Source organism: Anopheles gambiae, chromosome 3 (assembly GCF_943734735.2).
Source record: "Anopheles gambiae chromosome 3, idAnoGambNW_F1_1, whole genome shotgun sequence".
In the NCBI taxonomy this organism is placed as follows: Eukaryota; Metazoa; Arthropoda; class Insecta; order Diptera; family Culicidae; genus Anopheles; species Anopheles gambiae.
Window position 1 is genome coordinate 2797092 of NC_064602.1, and position 23121 is coordinate 2820212.

At 48.5% G+C, this 23121-nt stretch overlaps 4 protein-coding genes across 5 annotated transcripts; 2 read left to right on the forward strand and 2 right to left on the reverse strand.

Annotated features, from left to right (window-relative positions):
- Positions 1-112: 112 nt before the first annotated feature.
- LOC1278034 (UDP-glycosyltransferase UGT5) lies at positions 113-7426 on the forward strand. The gene is made up of 5 exons (XM_317561.6): positions 113-351; positions 2620-2936; positions 3869-4664; positions 6525-6631; positions 6710-7426. Exons 2-5 carry the CDS (start codon positions 2685-2687, stop codon positions 7103-7105), a joined length of 1551 nt encoding a protein of 516 aa, XP_317561.5. The 5' UTR covers positions 113-351; positions 2620-2684; the 3' UTR covers positions 7106-7426.
- LOC1278036 (sterol carrier protein 2) lies at positions 7299-11102 on the reverse strand. Its single transcript, XM_317563.4, has 4 exons — positions 10737-11102; positions 8772-9286; positions 8481-8697; positions 7299-8410 (listed from the first exon to the last, which is right to left on the reverse strand). The coding sequence occupies exons 1-4, from the start codon at positions 10779-10781 to the stop codon at positions 7553-7555; spliced, it is 1635 nt and encodes a 544-aa protein (XP_317563.2). The 5' UTR covers positions 10782-11102; the 3' UTR covers positions 7299-7552.
- LOC133393326 (UDP-glucosyltransferase 2-like) lies at positions 10284-23113 on the forward strand. The gene is made up of 4 exons (XM_061657838.1): positions 10284-10418; positions 21359-21620; positions 21691-22706; positions 22771-23113. The coding sequence occupies exons 2-4, from the start codon at positions 21360-21362 to the stop codon at positions 23072-23074; spliced, it is 1581 nt and encodes a 526-aa protein (XP_061513822.1). The 5' UTR covers positions 10284-10418; position 21359; the 3' UTR covers positions 23075-23113.
- On the reverse strand, positions 12329-20563 carry LOC133393325 (uncharacterized protein DDB_G0284459). 2 transcript variants are annotated; one of them, XM_061657835.1, is made up of 7 exons: positions 19795-20563; positions 18383-18552; positions 16541-18301; positions 16325-16465; positions 16120-16256; positions 15914-16053; positions 12329-15833 (listed from the first exon to the last, which is right to left on the reverse strand). In XM_061657835.1, exons 1-7 carry the CDS (start codon positions 20369-20371, stop codon positions 13741-13743), a joined length of 5019 nt encoding a protein of 1672 aa, XP_061513819.1. In that variant the 5' UTR covers positions 20372-20563; the 3' UTR covers positions 12329-13740. The 2 variants fall into 2 exon arrangements, with proteins under 2 accessions (XP_061513819.1, XP_061513820.1); XM_061657836.1 differs by lacking the exon at positions 19795-20563 and adding an exon at positions 18952-19287.
- Positions 23114-23121: the final 8 nt, after the last annotated feature.

The window sequence follows — 23121 nt, forward strand, 5'->3', positions numbered from 1 at the left end:
AGAGAGAGAAAGAGAAGAGAAGAAGAGAAGCAAAAAATGCTCGAGAGACCGAAAGCCGACTTGGAACACCTTCAAAGCATTCAGGATGAGATCGTATTGGCATCAACCCATCTCTCTTTGATGAGCGACTTTAACTGAACCAACCCTGCTGAACCAACCATCGACGAGCGGGTGCAGTCCCGAGAGCGCGAAGGATCCGCGAAACAGTTCGTCGCAAAGTGTTGATCGAGGTGGACGCGCGAAGCGATAGCGTGGTCGCGGTTACAAACGTTGAACTCGCCAGTTGGCATAGCAACCTGTGCCTCGATAGGCCGCGCCGTGTATTTTCCTCCGTTCTGCCGTGTGCTAAATGTAAGCCCGATTGTGTGTCGTAGTGAATAGTAGTTGGTGCATTTTTATCTTATCGATGAATAGAAGAAAAAAAACTGTTCCGTTGTTCGAAACGGGGACCCTTTTTTACCCTTTTCCGCATCGGCATTGGAGCATGGTGTGATTTCTACAGCCATTCTTTTCGTTGTCTCAGTTTGGTCTGCCTTTCGTTTTCGTTGCTCCATTCGTTGGTAGAAATTATGTAAACGGATTAGCTTGTGCCATGCTGTTACAGCGCTTTTTTTTGTTGGTGTGTGCATTTTTACACATTTTATTTTTGTGTTGTTACCTTTCCGACCAGTATTTATTTTCGGCAGCGTGCCGCACTGCTAATTGGCCGTGCGCACGGGCAAAGTGGCGTGGAAAGTGGAGCAACGGTGACGGCGGCCCCTTCTCTCAGCGCTTCGGGCTGTCGCGGAAACTATGCTCGGAAAAGCCGTAACCAGAAGCGTCCGAGCGTTTTCAATGTCAATGACAATTACTGTAGCGATCTTTCTAACGGCAGTTTTCCAAGGGTTAACAAACGCAGATTTTACGCTTACGTTTCTTACGCGCAAGCAGCAGATGAACGGGTGGAAATTAAACAATTGATACAAATTTTATCAAATCGAGGCGTGTTTTTTTTTCTTTCGTCAAGGCTATTCGTTTTGACACAATGGGACTGAAGGAAATGTGCTGTTTTCACTTGTTACAGCTGCAGGTTGGTATGGTTACAGCTACGCAACAGAAAAGCGCAAGTGTTTTGCGCAAGCCGCAAGAAGCATGCTGCCGACTCCTTGCACATTTGAGCAAAAATGCCTTCCGCTTGAAGAACAGTGCGCGCGCGCGCGCGTGTTGCAACATAAAACAAAGCAAAAGAAAACGAGCTAAGCAATGACTTTGGTCATTAGGAGAGGGTGAGAGGGGTGGGGATTTGGTATTAGGTTTGTAATCGATCGGCAGTGTTCATGCCATACTAGGACGCCGGGACACGGGCCAATGTGTTTAAGGGCGCGAAAAGGCCCGAATGCATCGTCGGAATTGAGGCGTCCTTCAAATGGGGTATAACAACAAAAAAAACAACGTGGGAATGTTGTGCATTCACGATCGCATCGATCACACCACGGTCGGGTACAGCAACAGCAGCAGCATGTCGTACGCCGCCGTCGCACAAACGCTTATACCATCGCCGCCGGTGTGTTTAAAGCGAGCGCTTGGGATACGAGCCTAGCGAACGATCTAATGACTCGGAAGCAACAATTACACTCGACAGAACCGTTGCATCGAAGCTTGGAGCTGATTGTTCGTGCGCCTGTGCCCGGCCTGTATGTATGTGTGTTTGTGTGCTGTATAGATTGTTTCCGCGCCGAGACTGTCTCAGCTAGGTGGCCGCCTGGACATAGCAGTGTTGTTAACTAACAACGATAACGAGAGGGACAGTTGAACCCAATGCCAAAGATAAGGATTTGCTGCCAAGTAATGGATAAAGTGTCTATTGTGTACTCATTTCGAAACGTGTAACGATCTGCTTCCGGCAGACGGTGTGGAAGTGGCCCACGTTGTACTGAAACAATTCCGTTACAGACAAATATTGTGTCTCTCCCCACCAAACATTCCTAATTCTAATTCTTGTTCCAAATGAAAGAAGAAAAAGCATTCGCATTGCGTGATCGCACATCTACCATGATCTTGCTCAATGTGTTTTAGGTTTGACATTCGCTGTCGTCCCAACCAAACTCCAGACACTGATGATGGATTTGATTCTGTTTTTTGGCTAGCACCAACCCACCTGAAATACCGGATCGCCGATTAATCTTACCTGTTTCACCTGAGCAGGAACGTTCTTAAGCTTTTGGAGCCATGATCTTACTCAACACATTCTAACTTTAAGCAGTCGTTGTCAGTGCACTGACATGAAAATTCTATTCTAGATGATTCCAACACCGGGGTTGGTGATCTCAATCATTAGTCATTTTTTTGCAAACCAGTTTGAATTGAAACTCTCGTTCCAGAGGCGACTCTACAGCACCCAAATACTTTTGTGTTCGCTCTTAAGCTAGCCGAGCCTAAAATTCAAATGTTGCCTGACATGATGGCTTATCACAGAATTAATGATGATGGAGTTTTCGGGCTGGCAAAGATTATTTAACGGATGGCAAAGAGTATTAATCAAGCGGACGAACGGCAGCAAAAACCACCAATGTCCCATACATTTAATCATACACTTTTTTCACCCTCTTTCTCTCTTTCTCTCTCTACTGTTGCTTTCAGGTTTCGAACCGTTTGAATCGCTTATCATCAGACAGCAAACAGACAGCAGACGGCCGGCTTGCACTATGCTGCTGCGAACCGTGATACTGGTGGCCCTTGCCTTGTCGCAAGGTACCGAGGCGTACAAAGTGCTCGGACTGTTCCCGCATCCCGGCCAGAGTCACTTCCACTTCTTTCAGCCCGTCCTGAAAGGGCTGGCAGAGGCCGGCCATGAGGTAACGGTCGTCAGCCACTTCCCGGAGAAGAACCCACCGGCGAACTATCACGATCTGCCGCTCGCCGGCATGACATCGCTGTCGGATTCGGTCAGCTTTGAGGTAGGTCAGCTGGAATATATCCAGTGAAGTGATCGATGATCATCCGCCAAAAACTAACAACAATCACTGTGTGTGTGTGATCGCTTGTTGTGCTCGCCCCGCACAAGTGTTTGCGGTTAATTTTCCCCAGGCACGCGCGCACTTGTCAGTTAGCAATTTGAAATGTTATGATGCCGTTGTGTGCTAGGACACACACAGCTACCGTGCCCGCGATGTAGAACTTCAAAGGAAAATTGTGCCGGGCTGACATATTGTTTTGTCAGAATGCTGAAGGTGATCGTGACGTCGTTCTAGCGTTTAATTAAATAATAAACCGATTATAGCCTATCCGTCCATTGGCGCAGTGATCGTTCCGTTCGCACAGCAAAGGAGTTCCAAACGACCGCGAAAATCCCCACCCAGTGCAATAAATCACCCAACACAGCCCCCCATTGGCGATCGTCACGAGTGCACTAGGTGTTGCGCCTTTTTTTTGCTCTTTCCTTTAGTTCAGTAGTGCACACGCAACCACATGTTCGAGGCGGCAACGAAACACGACTGGCGTCTCGCTGATTTGAGGAAATGAGAAGAGTGTTTCAGCATCTTTCTTAATAGCAATCAACACGGCGCCATAAAATGGAGCTGTAAAATGTTTGCAATTCTTGTTAATGAAAGTTTGTTCGACGGCGTGTGTGTACAGGCAGCGATCGCTTGGTAACGATCACGTTACAATGATTTTCTATAACTCGATGATACTACATTACAATTGGAAAGAAGATGACAGTTTAACCCATTGCATGTCAGACACGATTTCGCACAGTCACGTCCGCTTTAGTAATTCTTCTTTATCATGATCCGGCATGAGCCTCCTCACGTACTCGACTGAGCCTGCTTCGCTGTTACTAAGTGATCGTCACACTCTTTTTTTTTTTGCTCCTCCCCTATACACACAGATGTTTGAGTATCGGCCCGGCTTTGGACATTTCATGGAGTTCTTCATGCTGTACACCTGGGGCAAGGAGGCGTGCGCCAACGCGCTCAACTCGACCGCCATCCAGACCGTGCTCGACTCCAAGGTGCAGTACGATCTGATCCTGGTCGAGCAGTTCAACAGCGACTGCATGCTCGGCATAGCACACCAGCTAAAAGCCCCCTACATCGGGCTCAGCAGCTGCCCGCTGATGCCGTGGCACTACGAGCGCGTCGGCAACCCAACGCTGCCCGCGTACATCCCAGCCCTCTTCATGGGCTACACCGAGCGGATGGACTTCTCGCAGCGACTGGCCAACTGGATTACGGTGCAATCGTTCAAGGCCCTGTACAGCTGGTTCAACGATGCCGCCGCCAACAAGCTGCTGAGCGAACGGTTCGGCCAGGGCGCAATACCGGACGTGCGCGAATTGCAGCAGCGCACCGCGATGATGTTCGTCAATCAGCACTACTCGCTGAGTGGCGCCAAGCCGCTCAGCCCGGCCGTGCTCGAGATCGGAGGCATTCACATCCGCGACTTTCGCCCACTGGAGGCCGATCTGCAGCAGCTGCTCGATACGGCCGACCATGGCGTGATCTACATTAGCTGGGGATCGATGATACGGGCGGAAACGCTGCCGGCGGAAAAGCGCGATGCCATCCTGAAGGCGCTGGGCCGGTTCAAGCAGCGCGTCATCTGGAAGTGGGAAAACGAAACGCTACCGAACCAGCCGTCCAACGTCCACATCCGGAAGTGGTTGCCGCAGCGAGAGATTCTCTGTAAGTAGTACAAAAGGGGGCTGTTTTTTGCTTGCACATGGAATGTATAATAAGAATAGTTTGTAGGGTGTAGCTAAACAAAGAATTGGCGCGCTCAGTATTGCGGAACCGCACACGCGTACATGAGTGGCATTTATTTTTGGACAAAAAATGGACCAACAACGCTAAGATTTAAAACATAAACAAGTTCCTTCTCGCTCTGCCTGTTTTGATGTTGCGACACATTTCGGTCTGTTCTGTCCGAGTTGAACTAAATCTTACTCGTACCGCGCGGGAGTTCGTCTTTGCTCCAACGATCGACGATCACACCACACTATCCGCCAGCAGTGGATTATTATTAGGGGGCGCATGTTTGACCTTCGGGCAGGCTGCGTTTCCCTTACCCTTAACAGGTTCTGGACATTAGATAAACAACGATTTTAAAATTTAAGCATAGTGTGCATGAGATCGCGAAACAACAGCGACGAACACGCGACCGGCGCATGGCAGACGGTGTATCATGATCGGACAAAGATCGTTTTTTTTGCGTCTACCTTCTTTTGTTGCTTTTTTATTTCAAACTTCCCACCCATACGAGGCAGCCACGTGCCAGCGTTGCTAATCGTAGACATCGTGCCATTTTTTTTGCGTAGTTGTTAGTTAGTGCATTCACAAGGTTTGCCACACGCGTGTGTTGGCGCGTGTGTGTATTGCGGTCGGCAGTTTCCGTTCGCCATCGGCACCTTCATCAATCATTACGGCAACTAGAGGGGTCCCGTCCTATTAATTACCAGATTACTTGGCAAGTGGCAGTGCGTGGCGATCGTGAACTTTGTGGGTAACGCTTTCCTTCTTCTGCTTCCCAACCCGCGCAAGACGGTCTGATTTCGATAGTGTAAAGTACGCGGGGAACCCGATGACCTTCGTTTCGATCGAAGAGGAATGCCTCTCCCTCAACCCTATCAATCTCGAGTACCAAACGAAAGCATGATTGGCTTTGATTGCTAACGGACTAAAGACACTCGACCATACACGTTAGAGAATGCACAGTAACCAAAACATCAAGCAACACTCCCACTTGTTTGGGTTGGATCAGTCTTCGCGGGGCATACATGATTATGGTTTACTGTTTGCTTCCTGGTCCAATAGAACCTGTTCCACCTGGCTTTGCAACCTGATACCTTTGCAGGAGAAGAACATAAGGGCCAGGCATATCAAACATTCCCTGTGGCATTTTAGACGTCCACGTTGGTATCCAGTATCCAGTTTGTTGGGGTCTGTTGATAAACGATAGCCGACTCTGTACATTGTAACAAAGACAATAAGACAAGAACGCGATCAAACGCGAAGCAATGGGAACCAAACACCCCAAAACAAGCCAAACACGTAGCGTAGAAATGTGATATTCCGTTCTATCCACTTCCTAATTCGTATCGGGGAGTGATTGCGAGTTATGATGCGAGTTACACCGTGCCCATTGCGAATGGATCAATTAAATCCGATCAAAAAAGATCGTGCTTATTTGAGGATCGTTACATGAAGCGCACGTTATACCGACGCACGTCATCGTCTAATTAAGGCACTCAGACGAATGAGGATCGTCGATCAGTTTGCAGCTTATACTGTGCTGGACTGTGCCCAACATTTTTATGCAAATTCCACGATCCACGATCCCGAGTTCCCGAAGAGACAAGCAAACGAAGACGAGCAAAAGGTTTTGTAATTTATTCATTCTTATCGGAGCCACGGAGTACGATCATCCATTACGAAAAGGTTAACTCTATCGGCAGGCGTGCAACGGCGGAAATGGAAGTAAATTATGCTGTTTTTAACCAAATTCTCTCTCCCTCTGTTTTCGCCTTTCTCCTTCTGCCATCCCAGGTCATCCCAAGGTTCGCGTGTTTATGAGCCACGGTGGACTGCTAGGATCATCCGAAGCCGCCTACTGTGGTGTACCAGTCGTTGCTACGCCAATGTACGGTGATCAGGTTAGTATCTCTCACAAAGAAGCTTTCTTTGTGGCCTTCAAACTGATCTCCTCATCGTGAATTCATTGCGCTTTGCAGTACAACAATGCAGCTGCACTGGCTAATCGGGGCATGGGTGTGGTGCTGGCCTACGAAGACATCACGGCCGACTCGGTCTACGACGCGCTGCGGAAGGTGCTCGAACCGGAAGCGATGGAACACGCGAAGCAGGTCTCGTTCTCGTACCGCAACCGTCCACAGAGTCCGCTCGAGTCGGCCGTCTGGTGGTGTGAGCATGTGGCCGCTACCGGTGGCCTACCGCTGGCACAGTCGTACTCCAGCGAGCTGCCCTGGTACTCGTACCATCAGTTCGATGTGTACATCGTAACGATCACCTTCCTCGTGCTCTACCATTCGTGCTGGATATGGCTGTTTAAGCGTGTCTGCTGTCGCGGTGTGTCCGGGTTTAGTGACGAAAAGCTGAAAACTAACTGAAACCGCCTAGTAGGCTAAGAGTCAACTAGTGCAGCAGCTCTCACACCATCATTCTCATCATCATCATCATCAGTACCTCCTTCTTACCGGATCATCGTTAGATATGTAAGGTTTTGTTTCCTTCCCTTCATCGTAGCTGTGTTTTTCTCACTTTTCTTTAAGATGTAGCACAACTATTGAGAACGAGCGTGAATGTTGTTTAACAACCACCACGATATTTGTTTTTATTATCGAAAAAAAACAGAAGAATACAAGAACATACTTCTAAGGAAAACCTGTTTCGTTTGCCAGATAAAATAAAGAAATAAACAGACAAACAAATAGTCTTATATTGGTTTTGATTATCACCCCATTGCCCATTGCTTCACGTACTTTTGTGCCCTGTTTTACCCATCCCCAACTCTTCCTCATCACTTTTGCTTCGTGCGGCGTCCTTCTCCCCCTCCCTTACAGCTTCGCCCGCAGCTCCTCGATGCGCGAGTTGGCGCGCTTCTGCAGATCCATCAGCTTCATCGCCAGCCCCATGTTGCCCTGCACCTTCACCTTGCCCTGGAAGAAGGCCTTCTGCGGGTTCAGCTTGCCCGAGATCAGGTCCACCACATCGACATCGTTCATGATGAACGTAACGTCCGGCTTGTCCGTGCCGCGGTAGCTGACCGATCCTTTGCCAACCTTCGCGTTGATCACCCAGTAGCCCTCGGCACCGTCCGGACCGTTGGTGACCTTGAATCCGTAGATTCCTCGCACACCCTCGATCAGATTGTCCTTATCGTCGCGCATCGCTTCCTCCAGCACGCGCATGTACGGTGTGACGAGGAACCCGTCCGGCGTGTCCTTCAGCTTGCCGGCCGCCGTAAGACTCGGATTGACCGGGCGTTTGGCGTACGGGAAGCCCAGCCGGTACAGCCCGACCACGACCGCTCCACCGAGCCCGATGTTGTGCTGTAGCGCCAGCTTGGCATTCTTCACCTGTCGCTTGTCGGCCTGGCCGCGCAGCTGCCAGCACAGCTCCGAGCACTGGGCCAGCCCGGTCGCACCGAGCGGATGGCCCTTGGAGATTAGGCCACCGCTCGGGTTCACCACAACGCGCCCCCCGTACGTGTTGTCGCCACGGTCAATAAACTCGCCGGCCTTGCCCGGTTCGCACAGCCCGAGCGCCTCGTACGTGATCAGCTCGTTAGCGGAGAAGCAATCGTGCAGCTCGACCACATCCACGTCCTGGGGCTTGTAGTTGGTCTTGGCGAACACCTTCTGCACCGCGTTGCGCGTCATGTCATAGCCAACGATCTTCATGGCACTTCCCTCCTACAAAACAACAAACCATTAGTCTATCTGCCAACTCGTGCCAATGTCAATTGATGTGAGCAAAACTTACGCTAAACGAGCTCGGCACATCGGTGGACATCTCCATGGCGATAATTTCCACCGCCTGCCCCTCCAGACCGTGACGTTTCACGAAGCTTTCCGAGGCTACGATACAGCAGGCGGCCCCATCGCTCGTGGGACAGCACTGCAGTTTGGTGAGAATTTCGTGCACTACCGGCGATTTCTGGATCTGCTCCAGGCTGTACTCGTCCTGGAACTGTGAATAGCTGAAAAAGGAAAAGCAAGCATTGTTTATTGGAATGTTGTGTGCCTTCCAACACACCCACACACACACACTTACGGGTTGTTGGTGGAATGTTTGTGGTTTTTGTACGCAATCTTAGCAAAGTGTTCCGGCTTGGTGCCGTACTTCTTCATGTGCTCCACGCCCGCATTGCCGAACAGCTGGGCCGAGATGGGAGCGCCCGTAATTTCGTGATTCTCCGCCATGGCCGTTACCAGCAGCTCGACCGGATTCGTGCGATCGAGATACTTGGACGTGAGCGAACCACGCTCCATCTTTTCGAAGCCGAGCGCCAGCACGCAATCATTGTTGCCCGACTCGACCAGCTGCTTCGCCAGGAAGAGGGCGGTCGAACCGGTCGAGCAGTTGTTGTTGACGTTGTAGATCGGGATGCCGGTGAAGCCAATCTCGTACAGTGCCCGCTGGCCGCAGGTGGAATCACCGTACACGTAGCCAACGGTGGCCTGCTGCACCTCGGTGTACTGGATGCCCGCGTCGGCCAGCGCCTTCGTGACGGCTTCCTTGGCCATTTGCGGGTAGTCAAAGTTCTCCCGGCGGCCCGGTTTCTCGAACTACCGTGCGGTTTTTATAACGGAGAGCATGTGCGGGGGAAATAGGGAAAAAGAAGGCATTGTATACATGATTTATTCAAGAAGGCGGGCATCAGCAGCGAATGGGGAAAGGGAAATTTGAGTTCTTTGTACTGCAATTGTGCTGTGTCATAAGAATGTAATCGCTACTACGCACTACGCGATAAGAGAGACCCCTTGTTGGTAGTTTAGCCCCAATGATGTACTGTAAACATGCCACCCAAAGGAGGATCATACGGACGAACGATAAGATAAGCCTATGTGAAGCTGTTTTGTTCGTCAGAGAGGAGTATCAACATCACAATGAGTTGTAATTTTGATATCTGAGGTAATTAACACCCCAAAGTACCAAATGCGCGATAAACATAAAACAACCCTTCGACCCTTCGGTAACTGTTGACCCCCCGCAACAAACCGAGGTAAACCAAAAAGCAGGCCGAGCGAAATTGCACATCAATTCCGCACCCCAGCGCCTACTTTGTGAGAGGGAAACGAGCGAGCAAAAGGAACAAAAAGCATAACTGTGATCTATACGGTGTGGAGCTCAAGTCCACCCCACTCGACCGACAATGACGCCGCCATTACATAATGCTTGAAGAAGCCGGCATAAAAGCACTCCCTTCCCTTCCACATTTTACCCTGTTCGACTGTTGGTTCGACTGGTGTGGTGGAACCTCGCATGAACGGTTGCTGCTTTCTTGCGACATCCCATCCATCGCGCATATGCTTTGTCGCTCTCCAACGGTCAAACGCAAACCAAGAAGCGGGGGGGGGGGAAGTGGGGTCAAAAGAAAAGAAAAAAACAAACTACATGTGAAGATGGAACCTGTTCATTCGCATTCGATCCTATGGTAAGACGAAGACGATACACGGGGTCGAAGAATGACAATGGTGGCGCGGCTGGGCGGTGTGTGGTGTTGCCTTACTTCCAATTCGGGCGATTTAGATCCGGCGAGCAACCAGTTTGCTTTGCGGAAGAGCATTGTGAGGGTGACATAGTTCGGACCGTGCCGCCCGTAGGAGCTCCCGAAGGCGCCCATATTACTCTAGATCGATTGTGTGGTGTTTGCCTCTTTACCATCTTTTCGTCAGTGCGCAAATTGAAACGTAAAAGGTACGTGAGATTGTGGGGTAGCCTTGTCCGCAAAACGCTTATCGCAGTAGTCCATGATCATCTTCCCTTCAAGAACAAGGCGGCTGTTGAGCTGAGTAAGTTTAACTACCGCCTGGGAGGGGGAGCCTAAAAGGTTCACACAAACTCCCAAACTCTCAATTTCGCTTGGCTGACGGGGTTTGAATAGAGTGAAATGTGTAATTACTGGTCCCTTCCATCGCGAGAGTTCGCGTATATTATCCCTACTCCCTTTTCTGTTGCTGCTGCTGGTGTATGTTGCAATTACCGCGATTTGAATTGGACTCTGTACCTACTTACCTTTGTCATACCCACACCAACCACGTACACTTTTGGAATGCCCATTTTGGATGTGTTTTTGCTATTTGTAAGTCTGCTTCGATGCACTGCGCGATCGATTGCTACGTGGAATGCACTTTACTGCAACTGCACTTATTGTCACTTTCTTTGGGCAAGGCAGAAACAAAAATGTACTGCAAGTTGCTGGCTGCGCCGCACACAGTTACTTCTTCTGCGTAATCGCAACAAAAGACGATAGCGAAATACGCTCGATTCGCTGAACTGCGAACGAAAACACACACACTCGCAGCTGTCAAACGGTACGGCAAGCTGAGCACAGTGGGCGACGCAGACGGACGTTTGGTTTTGGCATCACTGCGTGATTTGAATTTCTGCATCCAAAAAACCGTTGAAAATCGTACACTATTATTTAATTTACTGGTTTTAGTTCTCTCCTTTATTTTGCAAATAGTACCTTAATAGTTCTATATGTAACATTACCATGTAGTGAATTTACTACCTTCGTTATCTCGCTTTGTTTTTACATCCATCCTGTGTATCCTTACAAAACGCGAGCGCATTCTACTCGCGTTACGACAAATGCAATTGCATTGCTCCTTTTATTGCCACATTACCGCGCCATGGGTGCGATCTATCTTTATCTGCTGTGTAAAACCGGCATTGCTTTCCTTCGAAACGATAAAAACCTTATACCACATCCATCAACATCTACAGCTCTTCCCCTCCGTTTAGCTTTGTTGCGATCTCCTCATCTCCTCTGCCTAACTTTGATATCGTTTGCTTTGGATAGATTTGTTTTTTGTTGAATTTGTTTTGCATTTTGATTACACCTCACTATAATCTCCTTTTTTGTAATGGAATTGTACACATTGATTTGAAAAGATACCGGGGCTACAAATGCATATATCACGCGTTATCAATCGATCTGATCAATCCGTTCCACACGATTTGGCGCGCTTTTTTGTTTGCTTTGCTCGCTCTCTTGATGCTTAATAACTCGATAAGCCCCATGCATGAGTTGACCAAATTACAATTGAATATTCCAGTAGTAATATATTGTTGCTAGCAATTACTTTTACTTTTTCTCTGCTGGCACGCAATAGGCAAACTATTTTCTCTAATCTAAGTTCTACACACACACACACACATCTGCCTCTCTAACACCTGCTGTGTTGCTAATCAATTGTATTTTACTGTTTTTAAACTACATACTACCAGGTACGATTCATCAAAAATAATCTTCTTTTGCTTTTTTTGTTCTTTTGTTTGCACATACTTGCAGCTGCTTGCATGGCTGCTTTTTGTCTAAAAGCGTGTGAACGAAATATTATTGAAAACCATCTTATTTGTTTCGTTACAACAATTTGCAACAAATCCTCTATCTTCGCACTCATTATTATACACACTTGTGCGTTCATTTTTCGCATGTTCGTTAGTGCAGAAAGTTTGAACGGATCGAAACAACAAACGTTTGAATCCAAATACTAAGATTCATGAGTATAGAGCTACAAAAAAGCCAATTCAGTGCCAATGACTAGAATGGAGTCGATGAGAAGCAAAAAAAAGACAAAAATGAGAGCAATACAATACAATCGGGTAAAAGTTTGTGTATATTCAATATTTGTGTTGGATGCGTCCGTGTACGATTTGTAACAATACCATTCTGTGAGCCTTTTGCTGTTGTCAAACACGCAACACGTGTCGTGAACGACACGGGGGCGGGGAAGGAACTGCCGTTACAGACGGTTTCTATTAACCATGCCAAACAGGGTTCAACAAGTACAATTTTGCGACCAAAAGGGGTTTATAAAAGCCGCTGCATGCCACCTTTCGGAAGGCTCTTCTTACAATTATTACAAAAACTTAAGAGTACTGCCGGGAAGAAGAAAGCTAAATTAGCGCATTACATATAAATAGAGATACGTTTGATAGTACTTCCATTACGATCTAATGTGGGCTGAACTTAACGGGCGTTTAAGTTAAAAGTATAAATTATATAAGTTATTTGCAAACTACGCCGATCACACACAAAGCCAAGAGAACAAAAGGCATCTACTACAATCTTTTAACTCTTCATATGAATCGCCAAAACAAAAAATTAGGTTACGCAAACCCAACGAAAGTGTCCAACACCTCCTCCTCTCGTATTGTACCTTTTAGCTTGTTTTATAGTTTTAAAACACATTCGCTTACTTCTAATAACCGCTGCTCTCCCTGTGTACTACAGTAATAGCAGCAGCAGCAGCAGTATAGATCGTGTTTACTTCTACATATCGATAAGCTTCGGTTGTGCTTGTCCCCGAATAACATTAACATAAAACTGCTATACAGATCGTTTAATATGGATATTAAAATAACGTAGCTATACACAATTTACGGCTGCGAGCAAATATAGTTGGCTAGTGCCCACACAAAATGGGGTGAGGTGAGCCGGCGTGGAAAACAGAAATCCATACCGCGCCTAACACGGCATCCATAACGGCCGTCTTTTTACAAACATTCACACACATACACATACTGATCACATAAACCACAAGTAGCACGATAAAAGAGATCAAAATAGAACCAACGAGTTGATGGTGGCAAATGGTGCGTGGTAGGGTAGGGTGTGGTAGGAGAAGTAGTATCCCTTTAAACGATTAACTGTACAACAAACGCAATCAACGGCACGGCGACGGCGGCTTATGTGACAATTGCTGGCTCAGTTTGGCAAAGATAAGTACACAAACGGGGAGTTGTGTTTGTTTGCTGCATAAGAAGCATAACGTACCGCAAAACAATTACTTTGTCAACGGGACACGTGGGGGAAGAAAGGTGCTCTCGCGAATGGAGGGTAATTTAGAGGAATGGTCTAAAGATACTCACACACACACACTCAGACACTTTTCGATACGATCATCACAATTCGAGCCTCACAGATAGGGGGGCGAGGAGTAAGGCGACAACAACACTCCTCGTCTGTACAATGCGCGCCTACTGTACAATTCAATGGCTGGGCAAGTGATTAAACGCTCGAACCGCCACCACTCCGGCTCGTGCCTCCTTCTTCCATGCCTGCCATTATCGTGCTCAGTAAGTCATTGGATTGTTTTTTGCTGGGCGCGGCGACAACGGCGGCAGCATCCCCACTCCGCTCAGTAGCGATACAGCTGTTGTCACTTTTAGTAGTAACGGTATTGCTATCCCTACTGCCACCACTAGTACTACTGCTACTACTACTGCTACTATTACTGGTGCTAGAGCTATGGCTACTGCTACTGCTGCTGTTGCTGCTGTTGCTGTGATGGCTAGCGTCTGTCTGTTGAATACTTTTTCGCACACTACCTGAAGCGGGGAGGCTTTGCTGAGACGACTGTTCCTTTGCCGTCGGGGTATGGGGCATTTCACGGTGGTCTTGCGGTGGCGGCGGTGGGGGAACCAATGGAGGTGATGAGATAGGCAACGGTGGCCGAGTCTCGGGATGCATCGGAGGCATCGGAACCGGGGCGGTAGCACTCTCGGGTGCTATCCGTTTCGCTGCCGGGGACACGGGGACGTTCTTCTGCTCGTCTCCGATGCTACTGCCGTTGGTGGTATGCGTTTCCAATTCTGCCTTTCGCTTCTCTGCTTTCACAGTCATCGCGTTTGGGGGCATCGGTTTCAACGCTTCGGACGATGGTAACATTGCACCGCAACGTTCTCGAGAGCCGTCCTCTTTTCGTGCCGTTTGTCGCTCGTCAACACCAAGTGCTTGTTTCATTTGATCACCTGTAACACACGTGCTGGACTCCTCAACAGCACCGTTCGTTTCCACCGCTTGTTTGGGAAGCGTATCGGCGACTAAAGTGTCACTCTTTGTACCGACGACGGGCGTGGCGGTGGTAGAGTCAATTTCTACTTCTGTTGCGATCGGTGGCACCATCGGCAAAGGACCGGCCTGTTGCTCCTTCTCACGCGTCACACTCGATGTAGACTCACGCCGACTGCTGCTTGCGCTGCTGCTGTGCGAGGATGGTGCCGAATGGGACGAAGATTTGCGATCGCCCGAGCCCGTCTTTTCATGACGCGGCGGCTTGTGTGACGAGCTGGACGACTTGCGGCTAGACGATGACGACGAGCTTGAGTGGTGCTTGTGATTCCTCCGATCGGTCTCACGATCTCGCTCACGGTCACGGTCCCGATCGCGATCCCTCTCACGATCCCGGTCACGATCCTTGTCTCTGCTGCGTTGCTCCTTTTTCTCACGATCGCGCCGATCCCGGTCCCGCTCTCTATTATCCCGCCCACGGTCACGGTCGCTGTTTGCAGAAGAATGTTTGCTGCCCTCTTTACCACCCGGCGTCTCATCTGTCTTGCTTTTGTGGGACGCCGAAGGCGAGCTCTTACGGCTGCCACTTTTGCTGCCACCCGTTTTCTTTTCCGACCCTTTGCTCGATACGACCGAGCTTCGGCCCGACTTGCTGGGAGTGCGAGCAGAATCACTGTCCGTCGTCACTTTGTCGTCCCGTATCAGCTTCCGCATGTCAATCTTTGCCTCCTTCAACGCACACTTTTCGACAGCTTCATCCACCTTCGGGGGCACCTTCTCCGCACCGGCCGGTAATGGATTGGGAACGGCCGTCGGAGGCTCCTTTTTCGTTTCCGCTTTCTTTGGTTTCCCATCGTGCGTACGCTTCATTGGCGTATGCTTTTTCTCCTCCGCCGACACGGGATGCGGCAGAATGGTTTGCTTTTCCTTGTAGTGCGGTGGATCCACCTCGTACCCGTTCGCAATCTCCTGTACCACGTCCTGGTCGGGGTAGTATTGCTTCAGCCGCAGATGCCAGGCGATGCTCGTCACCGCCGTTACCGTGCGAAACTGGTGGATGATGTTGCGGGGCAGGAAGTAGATATCGTTATCGTACAGCGAGATGCGCGAGTATCGGATACCTTCCCGGCGCAGCTGGTTCAGCTTCGCATCCTCCACCCACTGCACGCACTGCGATATTGGTGGTTCGTGCAGATCGAGCTGCAGCTTCTCGACCAGATGCGGGAAACAGTGTGCATCAAAGGCAACTACGTCCTTCGTTATGCGATTTAAATCGTCTGGTATACCACACCGGACCGCTTTAAGCACACCTATGGGTGTAGAAAGAGAGGTGAGTTAGCAAGCAAGCAAGAGAGTGCCAACAGCTGCTGAAAAACAAACGGAAACTTACCAACGGCGGCAGTCGTCATGCGATCATGCCCATGCCCGACGTGATCGGCATGGGCTTTGGTGCGATCTTCAATCATCGTTTCGCGGGCTTCCGAAAGTCGCGGGAGGTATTGCAAATTTCGCAGCTCATTTATTCGTGTCCTACAGAGGAAAAGGGTTCAGTTTTTTGTGTTCGGCAAGGCGTCAAATATAGCTCAAACATCATACCTCTGCCGCTTCATCGGTGTTTTATTGATTTCAGCAGTAGGAACTAGCTGCTCGCCTGGACGTATCCACAAGATTGGTCCATCGTTCGATAAGCGTGGATCCATTTGCACGATCGATAACTCGCCCCACGGCATTGCCTGCAAATAACAGTGAATAAATGCTACTGAATATTGAACAAAACGGTTTCATCGCTCATACAACGTACCTTGTTTAGGAACGGGTTATCTTCGAGACGTTTCAGCAGATCCGGAAAATATCCACCAACTTCCTCGTGTACCTTTCCCACCAAACTGATCTGATGCAATGGTCCATAGCGTACCGTTCCGTGGGAGTAATTTTTAACCACCTGTAACAGACATCGAATAACCATAAACGGTGATGAGTGGCATCAAAACACACGCTTACATCAGCTTCCACTTACCTGCTCATTGTACTGACTCATTGTGCATGTTTCAATGTCCGAGTTGCGACCGAGCACTCCTGCCTTGACCGTAAGATTAGCGTAGTTTTCTGCCATATGTTCCAGCAGATCGGGCAAATAGGAAGCGGCATCGTGCACAATGCCCATCACATGGTCCGCGTAGCCGTCCTCGTCCTCCGCAAATACGACTTGAAAGAACTCTTGCACCAGCTCCTCCATCTCCACCTCCGAAAGGACACTGATTTCGTCCTGGTACATGTGCACCACTGAAGCGCCACCGTTCGGATGCACCTCGACCCGCATGAACCGCCCGTACTTCAGACCTTCGAGCTGCTTCGACCGCACCGGACAGTTGGCGTTTCGGTTAATTGACCCTATTCGTGCCGTTGATTCGCTCACCAGCGCACCACCTGCGTCCTGCGATTGAGATGATGATGTGGACGACGTTCCGGAAGCTGGCCCCCGGCGGCACTGGATGCCTATGTTGGCACGCTTGATTTTCGACCGTTTGTAGCACCGGGAGCACTCCCGCCCTCCGCCGGCATTCTTGTGGGCCGACGAAGCATTGCCGCCCGGAAGCTTTTGCCCGCTTCCAGGAGTTTCCGATTTGATGCTGTTCAGTGCGGAAAGAACCGTTTTGGAAGGCGTTTCCGTATGCGGGATCGGACGCTCCGCTGCTTCCTCCTTTTTAATTGCAACAACGGGAGTTTCCTTGCTAATATCGTCCACAGTACCATTCAAAACGTTGTCCTTGTGGTGGTGGTCCTCTAATGTTCCGTTGACGGGTGTGCTGGGCAGCGCGACGGGAGCAATAGTTTCCACCGCCACCGCATGACGATGATGGGGGTTGTGATGATTGACCGGTTCCTTCTTAATGTCTACCCTTTCGTCCACATTTTTCGGCGACTCAAGCTTGATTAATATGTTTGAATTGGGCTTATTGCTAGGTGCTATTAAGTTGCTGGTTGCAGTTGTACTGTTGTTGCTGAGGTTGGTTGCAATGCTGTTTGCAACGCATATGAGGCTACTCGTGTTATTGCCAACGACCTGGCCAGGGGAACCACCCATGCCAGCGGTGGTACCATTTAGCGCCGGTATGACCGTTCCTGCTTCGGTAGCCACCGTTGTCGCTGTCGTTGATGCTGGCCGATCCACTCCGTCCGCAGCCGTTGTCCCATTATCGGTGCCGAAGTTTAGCGCTCTCGTTACATCGTCGCGTGTTTTCTCCGGCTTGGCCAGCTTGTTCTTGGCCGGTAGGTACACTTTCTTGATGAAAACGTCCTGCTTCTTCACGCTAGCCAGCTCGTTCTTGCTGCGCTCGAGATTCAGCAGCAGATTTACGGGCGATATCGGAGTGCCCGAGATGGAAGCGGCCGCTGCTGCGGCTGCTGCTGCCACGGGCGAGACGATGGTTGCCGCACCGTGCTCCAGCAGCAGGGCGGTCGCTGCCGCCGTGCTTGAGGCAACTACCGAGGAAGCCGTTTCGATGGACAGCTCCCGTTTGATAGTTTGATGTGCCGTCGCAAACCCAGCTAGCTGTTGTTGATGGTGGTTTTCTTTATTCTGTATCAATGCTGTTCCCGCTAGGACAGCAGACGACGATCCTGGAGGCTCTGGTGCAGTGTTGCCGATCGCTGTAGCCGATTGAGTGCGTGATGGAGTGTTGCTGGTGCTGTTGCTGGTGCTGCTGCCTTCCTTGGTTCCGCGTTTATAGTTTCCCGTTCCGGATGTACCATCTTCCGAGCGACGTCGTTTACGGTCCTGATGCGAAAGTGTAAAAGAAAAAGGGGGTGTAATCAACGTTTGATATGGGATTTTTTCTACTCTGGTTTGGATGCTTACTTTGTCACGATCACGATCACGATCACGATCCCGATCACGATCCCGATCTCTGTCGCGAGGTTTTTCACGATCTCGGTCTTTGTCTGCTCTGTCACGCTCTCGTTCTCGTTCTCGTTCTCGTTCTCGATCTTTATCCTTATTCTTTTTCTTCTTATGGCTTTTTGTTAATCCTGTTGGAAAAAGGTAAAAATGAATTAACATACGAACAAAAAATTGAAGGTTTGTTAAACCCAATGCAAGCAAATAAATAGTAAAATAACGTTTGATTTATTTCTATCTGCATTTGGATATAGAAATATCGATTTAACAACTCTTCGCCCAGTACCAACATCTTTAAGCGTTTGTTCTGAGTGTCCATCAAGCTATTAAAATGATTATTTGACGCAAAAAAGATACAACTGCTTAAAAAAAGTATGTTTGCTCCCTGCTAGGCATGAACTAATATGATACAATTATTTCGAAGTATGTATGGACACCGATTGAACAGAGTTGGCAAAACAATTCAATTACTGTAGCTAATGACTTCGAAAAAAAACTGTACAACCGGAGTAAAACTTGATGCTTGATACCTTCACTTCCACTTCTATCATGAAACACTGTGAACCGGAAGTGGGAGAGCAACAAAAAAAAATAGCTCACACACGCAAGCCTGCACAGCATCGAATTCTGGATCATTTTACACGCCCAACCCTCTCATTCGATACATGATAATATACATAATTTATTTTACATCAACCGCTTTTACACACTATATTGCATCTCTTCTGCAAGCATCGCCCCCCCCCCCCAAGCCAAGAAGTTGCTGCTGCACTCACAAACCATACACGTAAACAAAAACACACAGCCATTCTAATGCGCATCATTAAATAGTCGCGGAAGTGGGCGGACGCGACGACGGGAAAGCAAGCGGAAGGGTGTGCAGACGGACGGGCGGGGGGGCGGGCGTGTAAGTGTGTGTGTTGGTGGGAGAGTGTTTGCTGGTAAAAATATGGGTGGGGAGCAGCTTCTTTCTTCAAACGTGCCCCGGGGCACCCACGAACGCGCGCGCCACTTTGTGTAAAAGGGCGATGGATGGATGTACGTGCATAGTTCATATGTCGTCATGGTGGATGTTTTCGCTGGTCGCCTTGTTTTCCCACCGTTTTCAGCCGCTGCTGCAAAAGCGAAGCTAATCAACACTTTGCAAACGCACGACGTCCTCTGTTTGGGATGTTGATTTCGCGAAGAACTTAATTCTAGATTCTGGCGCGATTCACGAATTCGTCACTGCGTATACATTGTGAGCTGCTTCTCGAAGAAATAGAAGCCCTGCGGCGCTTGGAATAGACAAGGGGAAAAGTGTGCATTGCACACACCACCACCATCATCACCACGACCGCCGTGCACCAACATTCTTACAAACTATTATTTACCATTATCGGAACTTCGAGCGCTGCTCTGCTGCTGGGTGTCCTTAGCCGGCGTCGAACTTTTATCATTATTTTTAGCAATCATTTTCACCGTCATTTGGTCTACGTGATTTTTGGGAGCTTGCTCAGTTTCCACAGCCATCATCATCTTCCCCGTTCCCACCGCGGCGGCTGCGACAGCGACACCACCGCCTGCTGCCACTACCACTGCTGCGCTTGTTGATGATGACGGTGCTGCTGCTGATGATGATGATGATGCTGTTGTGGTAAGATTCGCCGTAGCGCTGGTAGCGGCGGTAGAATCCGCGCCCGATTTTGCACTACCCACTACAGAGGACGAACAAGTCGTCGGCTGTGTTTTCGTAGGATGCGACAGGCAGTCACTATTGCCGCTCCTGTTGCTGCTATTGTTGTTCGTGTTATTATTATTGCTTAGACCCCCGTCACCACTGCTGCTGGTGGTGGCCGCTGCACTTGTTCGCTGCTGCTGCTGCTGATGCGTACAATATTTGTCATCCGATTTTTGCACATTCACTGCACTATCCGCCATCACCGCACTTTTCTCGCCGCACGGCTTCATGCTGGTGTACACACCGGAACGCCACTTTAGCGCGAGAGTACCACTTTATTAGCACATTTTCACTCACAAAGCGCATTCGCTGGGATGTTTGACTTTTCGCATTCTTACAATGTACAAAAATGGCGACCACAGGCACCAAAGGCGTACAGCTGGTTATGCGAGGACCAAATCGTTTGACATTTTTTTACACATTTTATCGAATGTTGGCGGAGCAATAAATGGAAATATTCTTTAAACTTGTTTTCTTGTATGCAAACATTATAAAAATAATAAAAATACAAAGTGGATGCGTTTTAAATAAAACATGAAGTAAACAAGCGGTTAGAATATGATTAGTTCTGCTAATTTTAGGGAATATTGTGTGGTATTGAGTTAAGGAAAACATTCACAACATGTAAGCTGCTTGTTCTAATCATTCTAAAATAATTTTATGCATAATTTTCAACAAAACGGGACAAATTATGGACAATTCAACGGACAAATATACAAGGTTTAGAGATACTACTCAAAGTCGCCCAAGATGTATATGGCGGGTGGTCGTCAAGATGTGATGGGGCAATTCAATTTGACAGTTCAGATGATTCAGCCGTGCGCTTCAACTTAAAATAATGGAATAAAATATCTTTCAATAAATCCGCCGGTGGCACTTAAACAAGTTTAGTAAATGCCAAAGAATAGCTCTTCATACGAATCTCAGCATATTTGAGTTGCCTAATCTTGTCCGATAGGCAATCGCGCTCAACTCGAATTATCATCAATGGCTCAAAAATCATGAAATGTTGTTTCGTGCCGCTAGTTTTAATTACATAGCCTCCAATCCATTCAACAGCCAAATTGTCAAAACTGCATGCATTGGGCAATGCAAATTCTGTGCCCCCATGGTTCGTTCGCGTGACGAAATCACAACAGCTGCTGATAAGATTATGCTAGATGTTTGATTGGAGCACAGTTCACTGAAGGCCATACCGTTTTTCGTTTCTTCCATAGAATGTTCGGAGCGTGGAAAATAAAGATTCTGCTTATTGTGCTGGCGATCGGTTCTTCAAGCCATGGGTACCGGATTTTGGGACTGTTTCCCCATCCAGGATTAAGCCATTTCAAAGTGTTTCACCCCATAATGAGGGGCCTGGCGAACGATGGTCATCATGTAACGGTGCTTAGCTATTTTCCAGATTCGGACCCCGTACCAAATTATCACGACCTTCGCTTCGAAGGGCAGGAGGTTTTGACGAATGCGTTCAGCTTACAGGTTGGTTATGCGGTACAAAAATGGTAATTGCAAGCTGTTCATAACGTTAATAATCTCTCTCTTTGCGTAGGATTTTACTGGCAGAACTTTTATCGATAATTTTCACGAATTCCACGAACTAGTTGTGTGGGGCATGGACAGTTGCAAGGCGGCGCTGGATTCGCCTGCCATCGATCAAATACTCGAAGCGCATCGAGTGGCCCCATTCGATTTGGTCGTGATGGAGGTTTTCGCTACCGATTGTATGGCGGGCATAGCCTGGCTGTTGCAAGTTCCTTTAGTGGGTTTGAGCAGCTGTGCGATAATGCCTTGGCACTACGATCGTGTCGGATTGCCCGATACTCCCTCGTACATTCCTTCGGAGTTTAGTACATTTTCGGAGGAGATGAGCTTCTGGCAAAGGTTTGAAAATTGGTTAGTAACCAGAGTGGTAAAGCATTTGTATCGCATCGTACAGATTAGTGACAACAGACTGTTGAAGGAAAAGTTCCCGAATGCAGCCATTCCCGACGTTGCTGAGATCGTGCAGAATACCTCGCTGATACTGATAAATCAACACTACACCCTCAGCGGTGCTCGGCCGTTAGTTCCTGCGGTGGTAGAGATCGGTGGAGTACACATTCAAGGCGAGAAACCTTTGCCAACAAAATTGCAACAGATTATGGACCAATCATCCAATGGGGTGATAGTTGTGTCCTTTGGATCCGTGCTAAAGGCTGCTACACTTCCAACGGCAAAGCGAAACGCTATGCTGGAAGCATTCGAACGTTTCGATCAGCAAGTGGTGTGGAAGTGGGAGGATGAACTCGACAATCCGCCCAAAAATCTCTACACACAGAAATGGCTTCCTCAGCGGGATGTGTTGTGCCATAAGAATGTACGACTTTTTGTGTCGCACGGAGGATTGCTGGGTGTTTCCGAAGCTGTCCACTGTGGTGTGCCGGTCGTTGTTATGCCCATTTACGGCGATCAGTTTCTCAACGCTGCAGCCTTGGTCAATCGTGGAGCTGGAGTTCGTATGGATTACGAGCAGGTGGACAATGTAACTTACATTGCTAGCTGCATCGGCGAAGGTTTAAGCGACAGGTAAGTAAGGGTTGAAGTTAATTGAATCATACATCCAATGATTATGCGGTTTTGTGCATTGCAGAAAACGACGGATGGCTCAATCTTTGTCACGTGCTTACAAAACACGACCACAAACACCGCTGGATTTGGCTCGGTGGTCAATTATCAATGTAATCGAGAATGGTGCTATGGAGTACGAACGTTCCTATGCACCGAAATTGCCTTGGTATATCTATTACTCGTTGGATGTAATCTTGGTACTTTTGCTTGCTGCAATTACAATAGTTTTTGGAGTGTCTTATGGCTGCCGGAAGCTATGCTGTGGCAAACAACATTTGAAATCAACTAAATCTAACGCGGCTAAGAAGAAAACTAAAAAACAATAAATGTTATGACTAGATGAGTCATAATAGATAGCACTTTAACGCTCTGG